The following is a 23,677-nucleotide window of genomic DNA, read 5'->3' on the forward strand; positions in this document are numbered from 1 at the left end:
AGATAGTCAAATCTTCAGTATAGGGTACTTGCACGTTTATTTTTGGGACAGACACATTTAAAGTTTTTACAAGGGTTTTTTGTTTGTTTTGCATGACGTATTATATGGATAAATTTTTCTTCCATTTATACACTAGAATCTGCCTTATTTATCCTTTCATGTGTTTAAATCTACTGGTGGTGTAATATTTATTCAAGAAAAGGATATGGATATAAAAGTGCTACCAGAGATACATAAACATGTCCTCAAAAGTAGAGAAAATGTTCCCCAATATTTTTGAGAAAGTTTGATCGATCAGTCTTTAAAATTGAAAACAAGTTAATGAGATGACTAAATGGTAGATTATTTTGTGTGTGCATGCTAAGGAAAATGCTATTGCTTTAGTTTTGAGCTCTTCAGTGAGTCTTAATTGTGATTAAGGAACAAAATCCGTTTAAATATCTTTAAAGATAGAATTTTAAATAAGCATGAACTGTAGTGAGAACTGACTTTTAGTAAACAGTGATACCTGTTACTCTTAAATCAATCATTCTATTTTCCTAAAGAATGTAAGTTGCCTATAATTTTTTTTTAATCTCTAAATATAAGTTAGCTCTACTTATATAAACTTCATGGTTCTTAAACTTTTTTTTTTTTTTTTTTAATGTAACTTTTTTTTGGTGCAGACCCATTCCTAAGTTCTGTATTCAAGTTTTGGGAAATGTTTATTTAAAACTGTTTTGCTATACATATTTTATAAACATTGTACCTAAAAAGTAACCTGGACTTAAAATTATTTGAAATCAGCTTATGTGTGCCTTTTAATCTTTAAAAAATGTCTTCTGCATATGGTGTGAATCACAGTAAGTTGCTTAGTGACATATTGTGGTATCTACTTGCTGTTGAAGATTCCCTTCAGATACTGAAATTGTTCTGTGCTTGGTAACTGACTCCTGTTCTTTGCCAGGCTACAGGAAAGGATGTAACTGTTAATTATGTACACTCAGTCTTTTCTGTGCTGCAACAATGTAGTAATTTATGTTTTTCTTTAATTTGTTTCTACTGCCTTTGTGTACATACTATAAAATATAAAAGTTGACATTCTATTCCAATTAGCAGTTTTGCTGTTCCCTAATTTATTAAATATGCCTTTATTCATAATTTGGTTTTTAGATTCTTAATGCATTATAGAATTAATTCTAACGACTGTTTATTTTTATTACAGTATTTAAAATATGTAGCCATTGCCATTTATATTGTGGAGTTTCCAGAATTATCAATTGTATAAACTAAACCTTTAAATTAGCTTGGTGTGAGGACTCTTTAATGCTTGGAAATAGGGGAAAGGGTTTGTAGTTTAAGATTTATTACTTCCATTTTCTTTATGAAGATGTAGCAAATTAAGTTCTCTCTTTAGTTATGTACTTAATGGTTCAGTTGTGCTAGCATATGTCCATAGCTTTTTTGGTATTGCCACCTTTCCTTAGATAAGAATTGCTTTGTGTTTAATTTTCTAGGTAAAATAAGTGTAGAATCCTGACTAATTGGATTCTAATAAAATTTCAAACCCACATCTTATATTAAACATCCTGTTTGTCACATAATTTAAACTTTCTGAGAAGCTGTTAACCAGGGCTGCTGTTTTAGTTGTTTTGTTTTTGTCCCTTTACACCCAGAACCACCTGTATGTTTTGCATTATTAAACCAAAAAACCAAGGCCCCTACCATCAAGTCGATTCTGACTCAATCACCTTATAGAACAGAGTAGACCTTCCCCCATAGAGTTTCCGAGGCTGTAAATTTTGACAGAAGCCCACTGCCTTGTCTCCTGTGGAGCATTGGTGGGTTTGAACCATGGGTTTCTAAGCAGCCAAATGCCTTAGCTACTACACCACCAGAGCTCTTTTTGCTCTCCTTGCCATGAGAAACTCGGAAGACATGATACCTTAATTTTTTTTTTTTTTTTGAGATTCCCAATGCTTCCCCTCCCCTGAGAATGCCATGAACACTCAAGTACTAAATAGTACTAAAGTGCTATTAAGCAGTACTTAAAAGCAGTTGCCACAGTCTATTCTACTTGGTGCAACCCCTGTGTGTTTCAGAGTAGAACTGCACTCCATAGGGATTTCATTATCTGGAAGTAGGTCACCTACCAGGTCTGAGATGGCTCTGGGTGGATTCAACCATCAACTTTCTGGTTCGCAGCCAAGCATTTAATCGCTTGTGCTACCTGAGGGAGGGGCTCCATTAAGCAATGAAAGGACCTTAATCGTTACTGGAAGTAATAGGGTTTTAGGATTGGTGCTGAAGCCCAAGCAGTAAGCTCTACTTTTTGAGTTGGGAGTTATGGTGGTCTTGATTCCTTCATTCTCACCTTTATTAGTCCTAGCATTTTTTGTTCAGTGTTTTGTGTTTTAACATACAGTTGTCCATGATGATGGACGACCAATGGTGCAGTAGTAAAATGATTTTTATTTACACCGCTATACGTTTTGTACTAGATTTGCTATTTATTTAAGGTGATTAATTGCCTGAGAACACTAGCTGATTTGGAGCTACAAAACATTGGGGGAGGGAGTGATACAGAGGGCCCAATGTAAATGCCCTGTAAGTTATTTCCTCAAAATCTTGCTTTGATTTTACAAAGTAATACAAATCAGAATGCGTGTGTGTGTGTGTGTGTGTATGAATGCCCTGCAAATTCAGTTATGTGATGAGTGCTTATATCCTTCTTGTTATAGCATTTATAAAACACTTAATGGAAAGTCGCATTTGGAAAGAAGAATGCTGTTTTTCCAAGCTTCCAGGGGGCTCTGGTAGCATAGTGCCTAAGGTACTTGACTGCTAACCAGAAGGCTGGCAGTTTAAATCCACCAGCTACTCCTCAGAAGGAAGATGGGGCAATCTACTTAGTAGTGATCATGCCTTGGAAACCCAAGGAGGGGTCGCAATGAGTTGGGTCAGACGGGACAGCACATAACAACAAAGCCAGTAGATTAAAACAGTATCTTCACACCATCAGTTTCACAATCGGTCAAAGGTGGTTTTTTTTTTTTTTTCTTAATAGTATATTTTCCAAATAGGTACATCTATTGATTACTAAACCTGGGTTACTAAGGGTAGCGTATAATGGGTTCTCTGTAGTCCACTTGGATAATTATAATTCCCTTCCTCGTGTTCAAGGCTTTCATTTCAAATTAAATTACAAAATGGAATTTACAAAGGAATACATAATTGAAGTTGGTTCTAAAAACCAAACTCACTGCCGTCAGAGTCAGATCCGACTGGTAGCGACCCTTCCTTGGGTTTCTAAAGCATATCTCTATGGAAGTAGATTACTTGGTCTTCCAAGGAAGTCCGTTCTAAGCTCTGGTGAATTTCTTTTTCTGAAGGAGGGATAAGTGGGCCAAAAAAAAATGTTTTATAAACCCAGAATGGGAGATTGATTATCTTCAATTCCTGCCGTCAGTGCTACCCCTATGTGTAGAGCAGTAGCACTTTAACCATTTCTCTTCACATAAATCATTTCTGTTATCAGTCCATAAAGGGGGAATCATGTTTAGAGAAGATAAAAGAGTTAAGGGATAAAATCAAAACGATGCACAGGTCACTCATTTATTCCCATCACCCTACCTAATTCAGCTGGGAATGGGAGGATGAAATCTGGCCCTCGAAAGTTCTTGGTTTGCAATTAAGATTTATTGCCAGTTTGAGTTGGACCTATTTCTGTATACTTTCCTCAAGATGCTGGTTTTGCACCTAATAGTCCTATAAAAGAAGTGATAGATTGAACTAAATTTAAATGACTTGTGGATAATATGGACATAAAGAATGAATTGTCACTAAACTTTCAAGGAAAAATGATTTTTTTACCAAAAAGAAGAAACTAACACTTCTGCCAGTCACAAATATCTAGGCTCCAGTTAGAAATATCTCAATGTATAATCTTTATTTTAAAGCAGATAAGTGGAGGAGGGGTGTGTAACAAAATTTAAGAAAAAGTTTTATTTACTTTGGGTCAAATCTTCCCCTCAGGAGTAAATTGGGCAAAATACTGTGATTTATTAGATTTCTAAAATTTCAATGACTTACATAAAATCAAGTACAGTGCCAGGAAGCAAAAGGATACAATTTTAGAAGAAGCTTATAGATAGCTACATAAAAAGTTCATCTTTGACAAAATTCAATCAACATATATTAACTTTCAATAATTTTTCTGCAGCTTTACATTTAGATAAGATTTTCTTAATGCAAGTATATTTCTTAAAAACCATCTTAGAATGGAATACCATAAGGAATATAAAAAACTGTTAACCATAAGTTCTAGAGACCAAAACATGCTTAGGAATTCAAAGGAAGTAGGAGCATGATTAGTAAGGTGCATTTTCTTGGGCAAAATTTGTTGCCTTCTTATTTTTTAAAACAAGAATTATCCAATTTATATTTAAATTATATTTACCACCACATTCTACAATAATTTAACTTTATATCAACTTTTAAAATAAACTTTTAAATTCCTAACCATTTTATGAATTCTACTTTTAGAAACTTGCTCTTTAACTAGATTTAACTTCGGCTGAAACAAAATTTCATTTCTTGATGTGGGGTTAAATACGTCCCAATAAAATTACAGATTTGCAAACATAACCAACTTTCTCCTAGAATTGTAAATTACGGTCCAAATCCAGGAAGCATTATTACACTGATAGGATTGCTTCTCCCTTTTGGGATTCTTTAGAATTTCTGCATTACAAAGTCCTATGTGAATGGCCAATATGACATACTTTTTTTTTTTCCCCTTTGCCCTGGCATGATATATGTACAATAATGCTTTTAATTACCCAAATCAATATTTAAACAGCAGTGGAAATTTGAATTGCTTGCTAATGCTGATGCTTCTCACATAGTCTTTACAGCTGGTTGCTAATTATTCCTTATTTACTGAAAGTAAGTAATGCATATTCACACCCTAAAGTTATACAATAGGGATCTTACTGTGTAGGATTCTTCTGGGTCAAATGCACACTTTTTAAAAGGAAATTGTTTTAATTGTACATCTACATTTTTCTCAAGGTAAAATGCTTGGGTATAAGAATATCTGATTTAGTGAAAAGGATAGTTTTGAAAGTCACAGCTTGTTTCAGACAATGAAGATTTCCTTTATTTCCTCTAGTTGAAGAGGATGTGATGAGCTGAGAGATCACAAATTTCACAAAACAAGTTTGCACTGATTGTACTGAGATACTCAGTTCTTTCAAAAAAGATCAAGCTGAGTTTGTTAGATTTCAAATGAATTCCTGTTTTCTTTAAGCGTATTAAAAATTAGTCTTGTCTTTCTAAATTATCTCCTGTTCCTTCCTGCTTTTTCAGTCTTTTCTAGCAAGCTCCTGATGACTGTGAAGCAGCATATCGTTTCCGAGCATTTTCATAGATTTCATTTTTGAAATTGAAAGCTTATTTGAAGTGAGCATTTATGGAAAAATAAAGTTTTCTCCTCTCTCAAAGTTTTTATTTGGAAAATTATGCACGCCTTAAGAGGTTTCTTTTCTTTCTTTCTTTTTGTTTTAGTGTTTTCGATCTTTAAAAAAAAAGTGTTTATTCAATTTTAACACTCTCGATTGAAATGCACGTTAACTTACATTAACGTTTCCAAAAAACGAATAGTTAAAACACAACTCACCCTAAAAGCCATCAGATTGAAGAAAACAAGTGAAAAAAAATTGTCTTAACAAGATGTTTCACCATGTATATTTTCTCTTTTAAATTTGGTTTAGTGGATAATTTGGCTGACTAAAGAAATGCAACGTGTAGGAATATTGGCCAGGTCGTTACGTTTGAAACGTAAAGAAATCCTGACATAGATAGGATTTTTCAAAAAGCTTGTATGTATACCAGCATATTTCATTGCTTAATATTTTCAAGCTATGAATTTTACAACTCTACTGTGCTTTATTTCTACCATATTCTCCCTGCTGTTAGCTATTTTAAAAGATTATCTTTTATACTTTCTGATTTGATTAGATTCTGCAATCTATTCTCTCTGGGTATTGTGCTCTCAAGATAGAGAAGTAAAAATGGTCGCTAGTGGGCGCTGTGGGTCCGTGGAAAAATCATTGATTTGAGCACGCCTTCCGGATCGTGAGGCAGTTTCAAAGCCGTTCTTTAGACAAGCACTTAACAGAGAATCAAAGTAATAAAGAATTTCCTGCTTCCTCTTCATTTGGGCCTTTTAGACACTGAAAATAAGCATATGCATCGACTTCTATATCACACATCGGTATTTATCCTCATCACTTTCTGAATTCCCGGTCACCTTCGGGAAAGCGTGAGAGGTTAATTAAGAAGAAAGCCATAGCTGGCGTGCTTTCGTCGAGGCGACATTTGCGGTGTAAGCTTACCGGATGCTATTTGCTCAGGAAAAAAAAAAGTGTGGAACGGAAGAGAAAACGCCCACAAGAAAGTGTGGAAAGGAGAAAGTGGCACAAAATCTGACAGACAGGGGAGGGCGAAGATATTCACACACAAGTTGAGAGCCCCTAATTATCTGTTGCAAATTATGTCGCCAAGTTCTTTTGAAGTCGTTTTGCATTTCCAGGCCCTATTGACTTAGGTAGGCTCCTAGCCGATTGTTTTGTAACAAAATAAATTTTGAAACCCATCATTAAGAGGCATCGTGAGAAATAGCAAAGAGAGCCAAGTAACTTGATGGGTGTGTATGCGTGTGGGAGGGGCAATAGAGGGTATGTGTAAGCCCTATATAGAAAGAAAAAGAAAAAAACACAAGAAAGAAAATTGTCATGGGTAAATCTACTGCTCTTGACTCTGCAAAAGTTAGTTTCACCCTCTAATTTTCCTAAGTTTTGATGTTAGAAATTTTGCCAGAAAATAGAGGCATGATGGTAATAAAGGAATGCATTTGTAGTGAGGGTAACTGACAGAAGGAGGGAAAGGTAACGCCTTTATAGTGGTTTCCCTTTCCTTTCTGAGCTGTTTTCTACCCCCTACCTCGGGACGTTCCTCTTAATGTGTTTCCCACCAACATCTCCAACATGACTGGGCGGAGGACCCTCCTCTGCCTCTCTTGGTGCACCTTTGCCAATATGAATGAGTTAGCGCCCTGTGAATACGGTAAAGAGACTTTTTTCCTTTCCGTAATATTTTCTGCATTGTGCTCAGCTCTAGAACTCCAGGGCTCCCCAAACGTGGCGCTGCGGGGCGGGGCTTTACCTGTCAGACAGCCGCCCCGCCTCACCGAGATCGAATGTCGGCGGCTGAAGGACAAGGCACCCTGCCAACCAGCGCGTAGGTCTCGGGAAACTAGCCAATGGGCTGGGCGTAGAGAGGCGGGGCCATGCGTTTATATTGCTCTGACAGCGCGCCAGCAGCGCTGACTTTCCTTCCGCGGAGACGCGCGGCGGTTCCTGGAGCCGGCCGTGGCAGAGCGAGCCTGCGGTGCGCCCAGTACCTCGGTTCGGGGTGCGCATTCGCTGCACACAAAAAGATAGCACACGCGTCCCGGCCGGATCGCAGCGAGCAGCTGAGAAAACAGCAGCAGCATCAAGCCCCTGTCCGCCAGCAAGGACGGAGCTTTTCTTTCTTTCCTGCATGTGTGGGCTGAGAGCGCGGAGCGCAGGTTCCTGACGAGCAGAAAGAATTGAGAGATTCCTACGCGCTCTGGAGGTCTTCTCTAGCAGCACCGGCGCCTCCTTTCTGTGGATAGGAAGATGGAATCGCGCCGACGCGGCGCTCGTGGACTCAGGGCGCTGCCCGCCCCTCTGGATCTATAGTCCGACGCGACCTTTCTCCGGGGCGGAGCGCCCACCCCAGCCGAACCTGAGCTCCGCGCCACCAGCAACACCCTTCGCCTTTCACCCGAGTCGTCTCTCCTCTACTTGCCTTTTGTTTTTAAACCCCAGCAAGCCCTTCGCTTCTTTACGACCTGCGAGCGCGCCCGCCGTGGATGCGCCCGGCAACCTGGATTCGCACGGGAGTCGAGCGTCGAGTTGCGTTCGGCGCGGCGACCCGGAGCCCAGAGCCCGCCGCGACGCCGCGCACCGAGCCTTGTCTCCCGCGGCCCTAGCCTTACGCCCTGAAAAGACCCCGGAGGGCGAGCGCATCTCGAGGACTCTGTGAGCCGCTGGAAGCAGGCTTGGCGCGCCGATCGTGCCCTTCGTCGCTCCGGATTCGCGGGGTTTTGCGTTTTTGCTCCTGTTTTTGCCCAGGAGGATTGGGGATACCGGGTCCACGTACCGCCCCTCCGAGATCCGGAGGTCGTGCAGAGGTGGGAGTGGTGTGGCCATGGCCGTGAGGAGGGACTCCGTGTGGAAGTACTGCTGGGGAGTTTTGATGGTTTTATGCAGAACTGCGATTTCCAGATCGATAGTTTTAGAACCTATCTATTGGAATTCCTCGAACTCCAAGTAAGTTGCGCCCGCGATTCTCCCCAAACCCCGCCCGCACCCCCACGGTCCCTCGAGTCCCAGCCCTGGGTCCGCCGCGCCGCGTCCTGTGGGAGGAGGGAGAGACACAGACGTCCCTTCTCCCTGCGAGGCCGCGCTTATCCGGAGCCGCGCGGCAGAGAGAGGTTTTTATTTTTTTCTTTTTTTTTTTTTTTTGAAGCCTCAGCCGGCTCCCTGCACCACCCCCACCCAACCCCCGCCGCCACATTTCACTAGGTGGAGACACCTCGCTTGGCTTTGGAGCCCGAGCGCCGGCCCGAAAGGGCGCCCTTCCCCCAAGCACTCCCCGGCGGTAAAAGCTTCTGGCAGATCGAATGTCACGTCCGGGAAGGTGTCCGGTGGCGATACCTGACCCTCGGTTCTTCTCGAGGACGAAGAATATGGCCACAAATAATCCGGACCGAAGTGGAGGGGCTGGCTGGCTTCAGCGGAGGGAGGGATGCTGCCGAGAAAGGCCGGGATGTTGCCGTTCCGAGAAACGCACACGACCGCGCTCTCCCGGCGCTTCGCCGGGCGTGCGACGGGAGTGGCCAAGGAGCAGGCAGTGGAGCGTACTCTTGAAAAGGGTAGCCCTTGGTTTCCCCGCGCCTCTGGAGCGGGCAGCGCCCCGAAGCCCGCGCGCCTAGTCGTGGCGCCGCCAGCCCGAGGGCGCGCCAGCAGCTCGGTTGCTCCGTGAGAGAACTCGGGGGACGAGAGCCGTCTCCTTGCCCCCATCAACACCCCGCGCAGGAGCTGTACTATTTGTTTCTTATCTCAGAGAAACCCTGGCACGTTGGCTTCTGCCTTCATCTGTAAATCAGTAGCCTTAAACTCTGCAGTCGAGATAGCCGACTTGATTTTAACGACGCGTTCTGCAAAATCTTAAGAGTATTACTCAGTAAACACTGCTCCTTGGCATTTTGGGAAAATGGGCAGGAATTGGATCTTTGGGGATCAGACTTTAATTTATGTAACGGTGAAGCCAGAAGAAAGGCAGGCCTTGTGGAGAGTAACTTTCAGTTTGGGTAAGGAAAGTAAATTCAGAAATTAGGAAGGCAATAATTCATCACTAAATACAAATGGCTGTACTTGTACTTAATCAGCAATGCAGTCAATGTGTATTACTTCATTCTCGGGATACATTTCGAATTACTCCAAAAAAAAAAGTTTTACACAATCATGGAATTTTAGGCTTAGGAAACTTGGAAAAAGAGCAAGCATTTGATATTACAGACTAAAATCAATGGCCTTATTGAAGTTGTGCAAGTTGAGCATTGACTTAGAAGTAAAGAAGTGGGGCATTTAGAGACCACATCCTAATTAAGGAATTTTATCCATTCTTTTTTAAAAATGGTAAATTTTAAATTCATCAAAATATCAGCCAGTAGTTTCCGATTAAAAGGGCAAGAAACATCATAATTGTGAACGAGATTAAACAAATTCTGGCACATTGCTTAGTTGCCACTTTCAAACACTGCTCCTATTTTTAAATTAACTTAATACAGCATTCTTCCAAGTAGCCTGATCTGTATGGATTATTTAAAAAGTCAGATGTTCTGTTTGCTTAGGGTACTATTAGCGAGCTCTTTACACTAAATACCAAATTGTGAGGCACTTGGTGATGCCTGAAAATGCCCAACTCCGGACCTCCACGCATTAGCTGGCACGCGGCGTCCAGGAGAGACTGCTTTCAAGCCAGGACCTAGGAGGAGAGCCGGGCGGGAGTGAGGCCTGAGCCACTGCTCGCTATGTTCCTACAGAGGTCACTCTTCCATGCACAATGTTCTCGAGCCAGCACTCCTTTCCTCCCCGCCCCCCTCCCCCCCCCTTTAAGGTCCGTGTTCTGTTCTACTTTTCACTTTTCACTGATGAGGGCTCTCTCTGGGTGCTGATTTTTTTCTTTTAAAATCGTGATAAAGACTTAATATTTATATTTAATTCTAATTAAAAGAAATTTTTATTAACTTCTTCAGCGATTAACTCATTATATGTATCTTGTGTTATTAATTCTACCATCTGTGTGTTTCTGGGAAAATTAGAAATACCTTCTTGGGAAAAAGGGTAGAACAGTATTTATTCCAACCATTTGCAGTTTTTTTCTTGGGAGCAGTGGGATGAAAACTAATACTTCTTCATCATCCTGATAATTAAAATTAGTTTGTGTTTTTTGCCCCCCTCCCCATCCTGTGCTGTGGCTAGAGATTTATAGACCCGCTAGAGGCCTGTATTTTGGAGAAATCTACCTCCCTGCACTACTGCTGCTGCTGTTGTTGGTGTGATTGTTCCATTCCTCAAGAGTAGCATTTCTTTAAAAAGTCTCACTATAATGGCTTGCCTGGAGGACTCTGGATAATTTGTCCCTGGAAAAGATCTATTTCACAAAGTATGCAGCTGAATGCTAGCTTGAGAAATTAGAAAATTTCTTCCTGGAGGAATGATATGAAAGAGCCTTCTCTCAGTTTAGTAATGATTAAAACCCGTGGTGCCAGGGGGTTGATTTATTTATGGAAGTTGCATATTTCTGCCCAAGGAAAAGTTTCCATCAGCAAATATGATGTTACAGGAAGGTAATCAAATGCATTGAAGTTTCACATCAGTTCATATGACCTATGGAAGAATTCATTTGTAATGAAGCAACGATCAGTAATTAGATTTGTTTCATTTGGAGGTCAGCTTTTTTAGCAGGTGGTCGACATAGGGAGCATGCAGCAGCTGTTTGAATACAGGGTTCAGAAAATCCTTTGTAAATTCACCGTCTCCATAACTACTTTAATCACACTGTCTGCTGTCCCCATCCCTGAGAGTTTATGGAATAATCAAAAGAAGTCTTACATACAGTAAGTAACATTAGAGACACCCCTGCTAAATTATTCACATTGTATCAATAGGGTCTGGGAGAGTTGGGTCAATTATAACCATTTAGATTGGTTAAGCTTTTCCTTTTTTTAAAATTTAGGATAGGTTACCAAAACCCGGCTTCTGTTTCTAAATAATATTTCAATAGAGCAGCTTTTTCCAGGCATGATGGTTTTAAAGCCAAAATAAAATATTCGGCCCTTATTTTTATATTGATTTCACTTTATAGTGAGCAAACTTGTGTTGAGATGGTATTGTAGAGTGAATTACACTGAATTCGTTGAAAATTTTCAGTCAGGCATTAATTTCTTACTTCGAAGGTTGCTATTCCATGTACATCATACACTAGTTAGTTAACAAAGCATTTTTCTTTTCCCATGTAATTTTCTCCTACATAGTACTGAGTTTCTGATATTGATTGACTGGGATGATACAAAAGAGTGGCTGAATAATATCCAGATAACCTATAATACATGGGCTTCACAACACTCAGGCACTGAATAAATACAGACCTGTCACAGATTGATAAAATAAACTACAATGGATAGTCCTGTTTAAACAGTTCATTCAATAACATATATAAGCCAGCCTGCCTTCCATTGTGTCCGAAATTCTTATTTTTGTAGGTAAACAAATGCACATTCACCACTGATTGAATAGCCCCTTGAACTCTGCTCCGGAGTTTGCGTTTGGGTTAATCTTGTCGGTTTTAATATAGAGAGAAAAAAGAACAAAGCACCAGGGGTGGAATTGTTAGTGCTTTCACATCCACATTCCTCACATTTTGTCAGGATGATAAACTGTAGGTAATGGACTGTCGTTGTTCCATGGGACAACTGAGCCAGGCAGAGCACAAAGAGGGAGCTAAAGCGATATCTCACAACATGCTTGGTAGCCTTCTTTTCAGAAGAGAATTTATTTGGGAACCATGTGTCTAGGGACTGCGCTTTTTAACCTCAACAATTACAGCTTCAAGACTCTGAAACAGGAGCTGGAGGTTAAGATTATTTGTTAAGCACTTGGTTCTAAATCTTTCCCAAAGCATAGCTGTTGACACTTGTAGTGCTGATGCAGAGCAATGCAGATGACTCCAGCATTCCTGTTTCTGACCCTCAGGCTCAAGTATGAGGACAGGTGAATTAGCAGTAGGCCCTGAGACCAGCTGAAAGCTACATATTGGAAGGACTCCACAGTAGAATCAACTGAAGAGTAATTGGGTTATTATTTATAGTAATCATTGTAAAACCTCTTACCTGTAAACTTTAATGAGGTACATCCTCTGGTGGACCAGTATGATCATTACCTTCAAAGGACTTGTGGTAGGTGCAACTCAATTTCTCTACCTTGCCCTATACTGATAGACTTCAGGGAGCTCACAGGAGCTTCAGTGTGACATATAACTTAAAGCGACATTTCAGAGTGTGTTCACCTAATGGGAAACTGTTTGAGGTCCCAGCATGGCTGCAGTGATGCGTCATAGAAATGGGAGTGGCAGGGAAAAGGGAATACAGAATGTGGTCCCTAATCACATCTTTTTTAAGAAACGATTTGCCTTTAACATTTTATGAAAACTTTAGTCTTTAAAATATTTAATTGCAAATTAGGAAAAAAGACATGCTATTCTAAGAAAACTAGTGATTAAAATGGTACTCATGTCTGCCTAATCTCTGCCTGCCTTTGCTGCTGACATAAAGAACCTGTTTTTCAGGTCACTTATCATACATCTACATAGATTTGCTTATGAGCTCATTCTTTGTGTAGCGGAGTAGAGCCTTAAATAGGAGTGTTCAACTGTTTAAAATATTTTGATTAAAATATGCAGGACCCATAGAACTATAAGCTTCTAGTAAGGAATTAGCTCTTTCAGGGAAGTGCGCCCCCCCCCCTTTTCAGGGGGAATTAGAATGGGGTTGGGGGAGGAATCTAAGAAAAGCAAAGAAGGAAGGATAGCAAATGGGACAGTGTTCGAACAGCTTGGAAAAACTCCTGTGGCTTCATTGTCTCTATAAAGCCAAAGAATACAAAGACATAAGCAATTCAACCCTTCTCCCATGATGGAAAATGTAAACCGTTGACATGGCTCCCCTGTTTAACTTGTTTAATTCTCATTTTAAATTCAGTGCTATACTAGCCGTGTGAACTCTGAAGATTTCTTTAGTAATCCATTTTGTAGTTCCGAATCAAAAAACAAAGTGAAAGGGTCTGACACAATTTGCTTTTATTTTTAGGCAAATCAACCCTGGTCATAGTTAATAAGGGGATTACAACCCAGAGTAGGTCTTTACAGATGTAATGTAAATCAAGGGCAGAGTATAAAGAAACTGATCCCTTTTGATTGAAGTATGGTAAAAAGGCATAGAGAAACTAGCAGCAGTAATCTGATTGTATGGCAATAAAACCACCATTTTCTGTCTTTCAGATAAAAATAATGTGGTAAATCCATGCAGTTCATAAGATGTAAAGGCAGATAAAGAGTGAAGCCATGGCAACATATAGATTAGCTTGATGTTAGAAATGACACGTCTCTGAAAAGGGTGTAGGAATGGAGGCCCTTGCTCCAGGCTGTTGGGTATTATGTGAGAACCACACAGACTTGGAAACTAGGATTAGAAAGTATGAAAGGCTCACTTGTGGCCTGGGATGGTTAAAGCAGTAAAGAAAAGCTGCTCAGTCCTTGCTCATTGGTGGTGGATAATATGGCAAAGGTAGATTTCATTGACTGCCTTTTTTTATATATTGAGATTGGGGCTGATTAAAACTTCAGATCACTGCAGTTGTTAGGGCCTGGAAGATTTTCCTTTTTAACTCCTGGCCTAACAGCAGCAGCCATTCTGTAGGATTAACTGCACTTCGCGGTCCTAGCCTTAATCTATTTGGGCTTCAGGCAGGGACCTGCTGGGAAGGAACAGAGACCAGAGGGGTAGGTAGGGCTGGGGTTATCTGAAAAGAAAACAGAGACCTTTTGATTCCAGCCATCTTTCCGACTCAGCTCCATCTCACCCTGCATGGGAGAAGCAAAGATAAACATTACACATTGTCCCTCTCCTTCAGCCAGATAACTCTTCTGTGAGTTTTGTCTTTCCCACCCTAGAAAAAATAAAGGGAGAAATTTTGTTTTAATTCAAATTAGTAGTAATTTAATATGCCAACACCAGTAGGCTTAATCTAGATGATATTTTACTCTCAAATCGTCTGTCTTGACCTTTGACTTGAATGGGATGGGCTCGTGGAAATTACAGGATTATAAAAGAGTTAGTCCTCCACAACTTTAAAGGAAAAAATCCACCGTACTGTTGAATCTGATTGCCCTCTATCCTGAACAACCTTGTAAATGAGCTACACTTTTGTTTTTGCCTTCCACACTTTCCATTTTAGTCATTAAACAAAGTAAGCCATTGAATCCATGATGGGGTTACATGCAGAGTTACATCCGCAGTTGGTCAAGCCAGAAAGGAAATATTTGCTTTATTGCCCCCTATTTGCTGTTGCAGAAAAGTCTTAGCATTTCTTTGGGAGAGTCTGAACTCTTAAGACATTGAAAATACTGAAGCCTACAAACACTGTGTCTTTCTTGATTGAGTGGATCTTGGGTGTATTTTACAAAGGGGAATTCTGTGCTGTTTTCTTAACAGCAATATGGGGGCTTTCTAGATTTCTATACTTTCTTAGTGTTTTATAGGTTAATACATTTTGAAAGTATTGTACATAGATGTGCCATACCCTGTGCCTGATAGGTTTACCTTCCTAACTATTCAGTAATCTATATCAAAAGATCCATTTCATTTGTCCAGATTCATCAAAGAGAAGGGACACCCCCTAATTTACAGGCTGGTCACATCCAAGCACCTTGCATTCTGCGTTTGACAATGATTGCTAATGGCCCATTCAACTAAAGTATTTGCTTGTTAACAGGGAACAGAGCATGATAAATGTCCAGCAAGCTTGCGGCCTCCTTCAGCTTTTCAAATGCAGACTGGTGCATATTTATGGCAGGCAAATGACAAAAGGAGAAGCTGAATTGCCCTGGCCTCCAGCTTTCTATTAGAGCTAGGGTTAAAGTGATTAAAGAAATGATGCTGGAAATCCATCCTATTTGTTTACTATCCATCACCCAACATTCAGCTTTCTGTTCTATGTGCATTAACATATTTCAAAGGATTATAGATAAGGATGGTGAACCTGGCACACCAGTGAGAGGAGTAGGGGATCAATTATGAAATGTTTTCCATGCCTACTGAATGCCAGGTGGACCTATTTCTGTTCCTGCAGGGAATCAGCAGTGGCTCTAATCTATTAAAAAATACATTTTTAAAAATATATAAATATTTAAAATATATAAATCCAAATATGTGCTTTCAGTACCAAAGCATTTTGTGGTTGGTGAATGCACACTTGCTGATTTCAAGTTTTTTTTTAAACCCTCCTGAGAGAGCTCCATTAAAGAAAAACAGTTGTTTCTGCCCTTCCTTAGTAAATCTCTACGCAGAATATGACGGAAAAATTGGCAGTTTTGAAGTATTAATGGTTTGCTATTTCCCTTTTCTAAAGCATGAATAGTTAAACTTTCAAACTTCTCAGTGGTGGGCATACATTCAGAGTGTTATGAATCAGTGGCGTCACTAGGGATATGGTGTGTATGTGGGGGGTATGGACCACATTGGGTGACACCAAAATGATGGTCTATAAAATGTTTATGTAATGTTTCAGCAAAAATTTATCATTTTTTATAAAAATATCCTTGTAGTTAGTTATAACAATTTTTTCGTAAGCCCACCTTACATACATCAATATACCTACACAGCTAAAACTCTATGCTAATTTACTTTTTGAACCTTATACTGCTCTCTGGTCAGAGCTGTCATCATTACCCCAATTACAATGATGCTTCGAATCACATGGTTTTGTCTGCTGGTTTCATTGCCCCTGATGTTTTTATGGTCACTGATTTTGTCACATTTTCTGGTGTTCCACTGTAATATTGTGGTAGTTAGTATTTGTGAGCTTCTATCAATAACTTTTTTCAAATGAAATAGTAATTAAAGGAACAGAAGGGGAAAATTTTTCAAAAGGTATCTGCTTAGTTGCTGAAAACGTAGCTCAATGTAGAAAGATTTTACAAAACGAATTTGCTGTTAAGTATTCATATAATTTAAGAAATACTACGTTTAACAGTTTATAGCTATATTAACCGCATATTGGTATGTGATTAAAATCGGTAATAAACATTACTCAGGATTCCGTCTGGTCTGGTAGGGAGAATGTCTACGGCCTGTGGGATGGGGGCACGGTAAATTACCACACTGTAATGCCGCGGCTGTGAGTGAACAATTGGTATTCTGCCGTACTTTGAAAACATTGTTTTTTTCAGTACTATAAATTTTTCATGTTTCCTATATATAGTGATTTTAAAAATCAAGTTTCTTTCATGATTTAAGTTCTTTGCCTCCCGTTTTGAGTATAGCATTTATATTGCTCTTGTGATACTTGCTGGCTGCAAGTCCCTGTTGCCCCTAAAGTTTTTATCTGTGCCTCTCATGCTTATCATTCCTGTACATCCTAGAATAGTTATGAGTGCTGCCCACCTTTTTGAAACCAGTAGGTCAATGGGTTAGTGTTGGAGGAAAAGCAAGTGATTATAGATAGTCCTAAACCTTTAGGTTGTTTGGCAGTTGTATGTGTGTGTGTGTTTTGGGGTTTGGGTGCACCTCCCTACTGTCTACCTACTTTCCTGTTGTTTCCCAGTCCACAGTCCCTGCAAAGTAAATACCTGACTCTTGCCCATATCATAGGATCTCTGCCCTCCAGGGCCAGAGTGTTCTTTAAAATGATCTCTTCTAGACTCAGATTATAGCTATGGAACTGCTCCAGAATTTCATCAGTCCTTGCTCTTTCCACCAGCTAGCTTGGCATATTGTGGCCTGAAAACATTTGCCCTTAATCAGAATTGCTTAATAGGGACGCAGAGTAGGACAATAGTGTTCAAGGCCAGCTCAGAATGTATCTAACTGCAGAACAAGTAAGAAAATGTAAATTTTTACCGAACTACCAGAAAGGAACCCTGGTGGCACAGTGGTAAGGCATTCAGCTGCTAACCAGAAGGTCAGTGGTTCACACCTTCCAGCCATCCACTCCGTGGGAGAAAGATAAGACAATCTGCTTCTGTAAAGATTTACAGCCTTAGAAACTCTATGGGGCAGTTCTACTCTGTTCTATAGAGTCACTTTGAGTCAGAATCAACTCTATGGCATTGGGTTTGGGATGATTTTTTAATCAGAACTACATTTTGGGTAAAAATAAGATCTTGCAGGCCTTGAAATCAGCTTTTTCTGTAGGGAAATGAATCATTGTGAGGGACCTATTCAATAAAGAAGGAGCTCTGGTGGGTTACTGCCTAAGGCATTTGACTGCTAACCAGAATGTTGGTGGTTCAAACCCACCAGCCACTCCTCGGAGGGAAAGTTGGGCAATCTGCTTCCATAGTGACACTGCCTCAGAAACCCAAAGAGGGGTTGCTATGAGTCGGACTCGACTCTACAACAGTGAGTTCGTCAAAGCAGTTCATAGGTGGATACCTTGGATGTATAGAAAGAACATTTTACACTACACTGTCATGATTCATATGCAAGCCTTAATCCCCTTCATCATCCTGCTACCCCTAAAAAGCAGGGACAAGCATTTTATTTCATTTTGGCAGTCTCTACTTACTACTGGCTAGCACTGGCATCCAATAATAAGTATTATTTGAATGAAGAAACACAACACAGATTTATATTTAGGGCTGCTTAAGTTGTCTTAATATACCCTGCCGCTAGAGATAGAGACTGCCCTCTGGATCAGTGATTCTTTAACTTTAGGGCATCAGAATCACCTGGAGAGCTTGTGTGAAACAGAGGTTTCTGGGCCCCACTCCCCGAGTTTGATTCCAGAGGTCTAGGGTGGGACTTGAAAATCTGCATTTTTATAAAGCTCCCATGTGATGCTGTTGCTGATGCTTCTGGTCAAAGACCACATTTTAAGAGCCGTTGCCCTTGGTCAATTTTTCTTAAAAACAACTCAACATTTGATTGTCATATACTTGAAACCCATCTTGTGATCTTAGAAGAAATCTGTGAGACTTTATTTACTGTTCCCTGCCCTGTGCTTCTTGCTTTTTTTTTTTTTTGGTACATAGGATTGTTGATGGTGGATAATTCATTGATTCTTTCAGCCAGCACTTACCAGCTGTTAGGCGTGTTACTAGGCTCTTAGAATACTAAAGAAAACAATTTCTACCCTCAAGAGACTTAAATTCTAAGGCTGGTAGAGGGAAACTCTGTTGGGATCAAACATATTCAGTGCTATGATGCTATGGTGTGTGGCATGCTGTAGGAGTGCAGAGAAAGGAATGACATTCATCCTTGAGCAGAGGTAGTGGTCAAGATAGTAGCCTAGCTGGACAGAAGCTTGAGTTGAGTTTTGAAAAGCGACAGATGGCTTTAAGCAATGGCAGAGTGAGTATCTGAAATAAGAGTAAGTCAGAGTAATAATATTTCAGCTAAAGAGTGTGTCTATAAAGAGTACATCTGTAAACATATTAAATTCTTTCATACATCTGACTATAATGCCTTAGGGACGGTAAGGATTTAGCTAGCAGGTATCTGAAGAACACCCCTGTGATATAACCTATTTAATTGATCTTAGCTACCATTATAACATATTTTACATGTGAAAATTATCGCTGTGAGTCAGAATCTACTCCATGGCAGTGGCTTTTTTTTTTTTTTTTTTCCTGGTTTGTAGGGTTGCTATGGCTGGACTCAACAGCATTGGTTTTTTTGTATTGGTTTTCAAAATGAGCATAATAATGAGCAGGCAAGGCAATTCAGTGTAGTGATGCAAGTGCTATTTTAACGTGGTTACGAGCACAGGCTTTGGAATTTGCCTGTATAAGCTCAATCCCAGATTAACTATTTTTAGCTATGTAACTTTGGGCTCAGTATCCGCTGTGTCTCTCAGTTGTTTCGTCTGAAAATAAGGCCAATAGTGTAACAGGGCTAAATAAAATAATAATAAAATTGTGCTCAAGACTAGATATATTTAAAAAGTTTAGCTCTCTGCCAGGCACAGAGAACCAATAAATATTAGCTGTTATTAATAACTCACTGCCATCGAGTTGATTCTGACTCATAGTTGACCCCCTTTCGGTTTCCAAGATGGTAAATCTTTATGGAAGTAGATTGCCCATTCCTCCTTCCATGGAGTGGCAGGTGGGTTTGAACTGCCAACCTTCTGGTTAGCAATCTATTTTCATATAGATACTGCCTCGGAAACCCAAGGAGGGTTCAACTCAAAGGCACTGAGTTATTAATAAAGATTAATTGAATAACTGCTGTGTGTCTGGCTAGGGTTCTATTTTCCTTCCACATATAAATGAAAATTTTCTTGTCAATAAAAATTATAACAGAGAGTCTTTGCATCTGCAAAAAAAAAAAAAAAATTATAACAGAACACTTTTACCTTTTAAACTCTCTGATGTTATATTTTATGTTATTTACTTGCCAAACATACTCATTCTAAGATTTGTTGCAAGCCTTATCTGCTGTATCATGTACCTTGAGGTTTTTTTTTATGTTCCCTTTACTACCACATTCATAGCTCTCTTCTTTGCTTCCATTTCCTTGCAGCTCTTATTATAACACTTAACTCTGAATGCCCTCATTCAAATATGGACTGAGAGTAGGTACTGTGTGAATCCACTTTGTATGTTCTAGTCCATGATATAATAGGAGATTGGCTTATTGAATGAATATACAAATTCACCCTGTAGGGATAGACAGTGTCAATTTTTTTACATTAATATGCTACATTATATTTCTTATTTAGAAACCTACTGAACTGGTGGGCATTATTTCACAATAGTTGTATACAGTGGTTGCTATGTGCCAGCCGTTCTAAGTGCTCTACAAATACTAACTCATCTAACTCATTAAATCTTCATAATAACCATAAAAATTAGGTACTTTGATTATTCCCATAATAATAATGTGAGAAACTGAGACACAAATTGGATACTTAACTTGTCCAAGGTCACAGAGCTATTACGTGGTACATACTGGATTTGAACCCAGGTATTCTGGTTCTGGGAGCTCTGGTGGTGTAGCGCCTAAGGCATTTGACTCTAACCAGAAGGCTGGCGGTTCAAACTTACCAGCCACTCCTTGGAAGGAAGACTGGGCAATCTATTTCCATAGAGATACCGCCTCGGAAACCCAAGGAGGGTTTGCTATGAGTCGGATTAGACTCGATGGCAGTGAGTTATTCTGGCTCTAAGAGCCTTGGTAACACAGTGGTTAAAGCATTCAGCTGCTAACTGAAAGGTTGGTGGTTTGAACCCACCAGCCACTCTGAGGGAGAAAGATGCGGCAGTCTGCTTGCATAAAGATTTACAACCTTGGGAACTATGGGACTGTTCTCTGTTCTATAGCATTGCTGTGAATCAGAATTGACTGACAGCAACTGATTGTTGATTGTTGTATTCTGGTTCTAGAGTCCCTCCTCTTAACTGCTCTGCTTCCCCTTTTATGCCGTTGGGTGGAGTAATTAGTTATCCTGTAACTAAACTAAGTGTGTTCTTGTTCAAAGCAATACATATAAGATAGTTAAAAAGAAAGTTTTGATTGTGATTCTTTAATTGTCCATTTGGATTTACAGGCCTTTTATAGATAGTCCTAGAATGACATCCAATTCTAAACGCATCCTTTAAATCTTTGATATAACAGGGTATGCCCAGTGAAAACAGAGTAATTATTGGCCCATTTATGGTATAATTACTTATTACAGCATGTAATATTATTGCATTTACCATTATTTCTTTGACTTTTAACATTTTCCTTTTATAAAAAAAAATATTTCATTGTTTCTTGTTAGCAGAAAAAGAGATTACCTTTTTATTAGAGTTACATTTGGTAGATGCTGAGTGTGTGTCAAGCTAAGGAGATAGTATGACATCTTTTTTAGAGTCTAGTCACAATTAAATGCCATTTTATTTTGGATTTTGGGATCTGTGCCAGCCTCCAGCTTGTCAGAGCTGAGAAGACTCAAATCAAGTCCAGGCCTATTTCTACAGCAAACTGGGATTCTGGCTTTTTGCCTGTGGATTCATTCAGTACAGCCCATCTGGCTTTTGATGTTCTGCAAGTTTGGAGCAGTTTGTTTAAGGAAGCTCTGCCACGAATACCGGTGGGCCTACTCTCTTCCTATATGGCCATCTCTTGACTCCAGAGTGGTGCATCGTGCATTAGTATTTTCACTGATGCTAATCATCTTAAGGAGTTCTGGTGGCACAATGGTTAAGGCATTTGGCTGCTAACCAAAAGGTCAATGGTTTGAACACACCAGACGTTCTGTGGAAGAAAGATGAGGTAGTCTGCTTCTATAAAGATTTACAACCTTGGAAACCCTATAGGAGTCTCTGAGTCGGAACCGACTCAATGGCAGTGAGTTTAGTTTTGTTTTTGAATCATCTCTTACCTATAGACCATGTAGCAGAAGAACTGTAACAAGTACTTTTTGACTTCATTTACATCTCAGGGACCCAGTGCATCCTCTTAACTTCTTCATGTCCAGTTAACTTCAGTTTGGTTAAACTAGCAGTCTGTTTGAATAAGTTTATAGTATTTAACCTTTAGTGTAATTTTGGTTTCTGGTCAAAGAAATTCTGCACATGTGCATGGTGACTAACAGGACATATGTATATACATGAATAACTTTATAGTATTTAACTTTTGGTATGATTTTGGTTTCTGGTCAAGGTAATTCTGCACATGTGCATGGTACATGGTAACTAACAGGACAAATTTATACACACACACACACACTGTCCACACAGTTATGTAGTACAGTTCACATTTTTAAAAGACACACAGTTTTGGCATTATCTGTAAGGAGGTCAAAAACCCAATCAGATATTACTCCTTTATCTTTTTATACAGACCTGGCTGTTTTGTTGCAGCCTGCTTTAGTTCTCTTCCCTCTTTTCTTCCCCTACCCTATAGCCTGTAACAAAGCCTCTGAAAGGTACAGGAAAATGTCTCCTCTGTCATACGCCCACATCAGACCTATCCCTGACCCTTCTTTGGAGCCCAGGAACAAGGAAGTGTCTGGGAGAGCAGTGTACCTCCCATCTAGAGCAGCCATTTAGTAGGTTGTAAAGCGACTGCACACGTCCTCATTAATTATGTTGCTGGGGTTGTTATGCTTGATGGCAAGGAGAATTTCTTCTTATATCAAGAGAAAATATAAAATAATTTTATCTCTTCTTATACTTTGCTTAGTTTATTCTTTAATTACATTAACACCCATTGCACGTCCACTTTATTCAAGACACTCAAGTAGGTGCTAGGGGTCCTGCAGTAAAGTAAGGTTCCTGTCTTGGATTCAGATGTAAGTTTGAAGAGCAGGAATGAGATTTCCTGTTTCATCACAGTGCTGTTTTGCCCACAAAAGGGGAGAAATTTCCATTTTCATAAAACATGGGTGGATTTATTTCATTATTTCTAAATAGACAAAATTCTTGGAAATTAAATTTAAAAAGGTATAATGGTGGGAGTGAGAAGGAAAGGGAGGATTGGTATAAAATATGCACATGCCTATCTTCTAGAGTATAATATTCCATGTGCTAAGATATATTTTAACTCCATTCCTTTGTTTGTTTGTTTTTTAGTGCCAACCCATTCTCTGAATGATTTATGTATGCCTTTCAGTTTTGCAATTTTCTTACTCAGGTAAATGAATAAATGGGCTGAAACACTTACATATAAAACAACAGAGAACCAGCTGGAAATGCCCTTTACATTTCTTTCTATATGACAGCTTTTTTTTTTTTTTTTTCTTTTTGGTGCCTCACCTATAAATAACAAGAGTTCCACCTTCCTTTATAGACTCTTATGGCTTGAAACAAGACTGTACAGGTGCAAACAAATTACAGTTGGGAAAGAAGATTGCAAGCTCTCCTTGTTTCTGAGGGTTATGAAATACTTGTTTCAGTAATGGAGCTGGTATGCTGGAGCCAGCATGACAGAGTTTGGCATTAATGAGATCACTCCCCATTTCACGCTCTCACTGCACATCAGAACATCCCAGCCTTGACTTTTAAATCCTCAAATTTTGCCTTTCCTAGCTTTGAAATTCATGGAATGATTTGTTTTGGAATGTTTTGAGGATGAAGGTGCTTAGTTAATCATATAAAAAAGACTATAATTTTTTTTCTGTTGAGGTAAGTGGTAGATTTTTTTTCTTTTTTAAAATTTTATGACAGAGATCAACTAGTTTCTAACCTGTGAAGAGGTAACAATGATATTTATATATAACACACTTAATTTTTTATTATTTTTTTGTATTTTTGGTGAAAGTTTACTCAGCAAATT

The 23,677-nt window shown here is 39.5% G+C and overlaps 1 protein-coding gene across 1 annotated transcript in view; it reads left to right on the top strand.

Annotated features, from left to right (window-relative positions):
* Positions 1-8,277: 8,277 nt before the first annotated feature.
* Positions 8,278-23,677, top strand: part of EFNB2 (ephrin B2) — a 50,327-nt gene continuing 34,927 nt past the window's right edge. Inside the window, exon 1 of the mRNA XM_007938920.2 lies at positions 8,278-8,399. Within this exon, the coding sequence (XP_007937111.1) occupies positions 8,278-8,399 (122 nt within the window). The remainder of the gene's footprint in view (positions 8,400-23,677) is intronic.

The sequence above is a fragment of the Orycteropus afer genome, unplaced genomic scaffold, assembly GCF_000298275.1.
Source record: "Orycteropus afer afer isolate SDZICR_OR568_19922 unplaced genomic scaffold, OryAfe1.0 scaffold00055, whole genome shotgun sequence".
Taxonomy (NCBI): Eukaryota; Metazoa; Chordata; class Mammalia; order Tubulidentata; family Orycteropodidae; genus Orycteropus; species Orycteropus afer.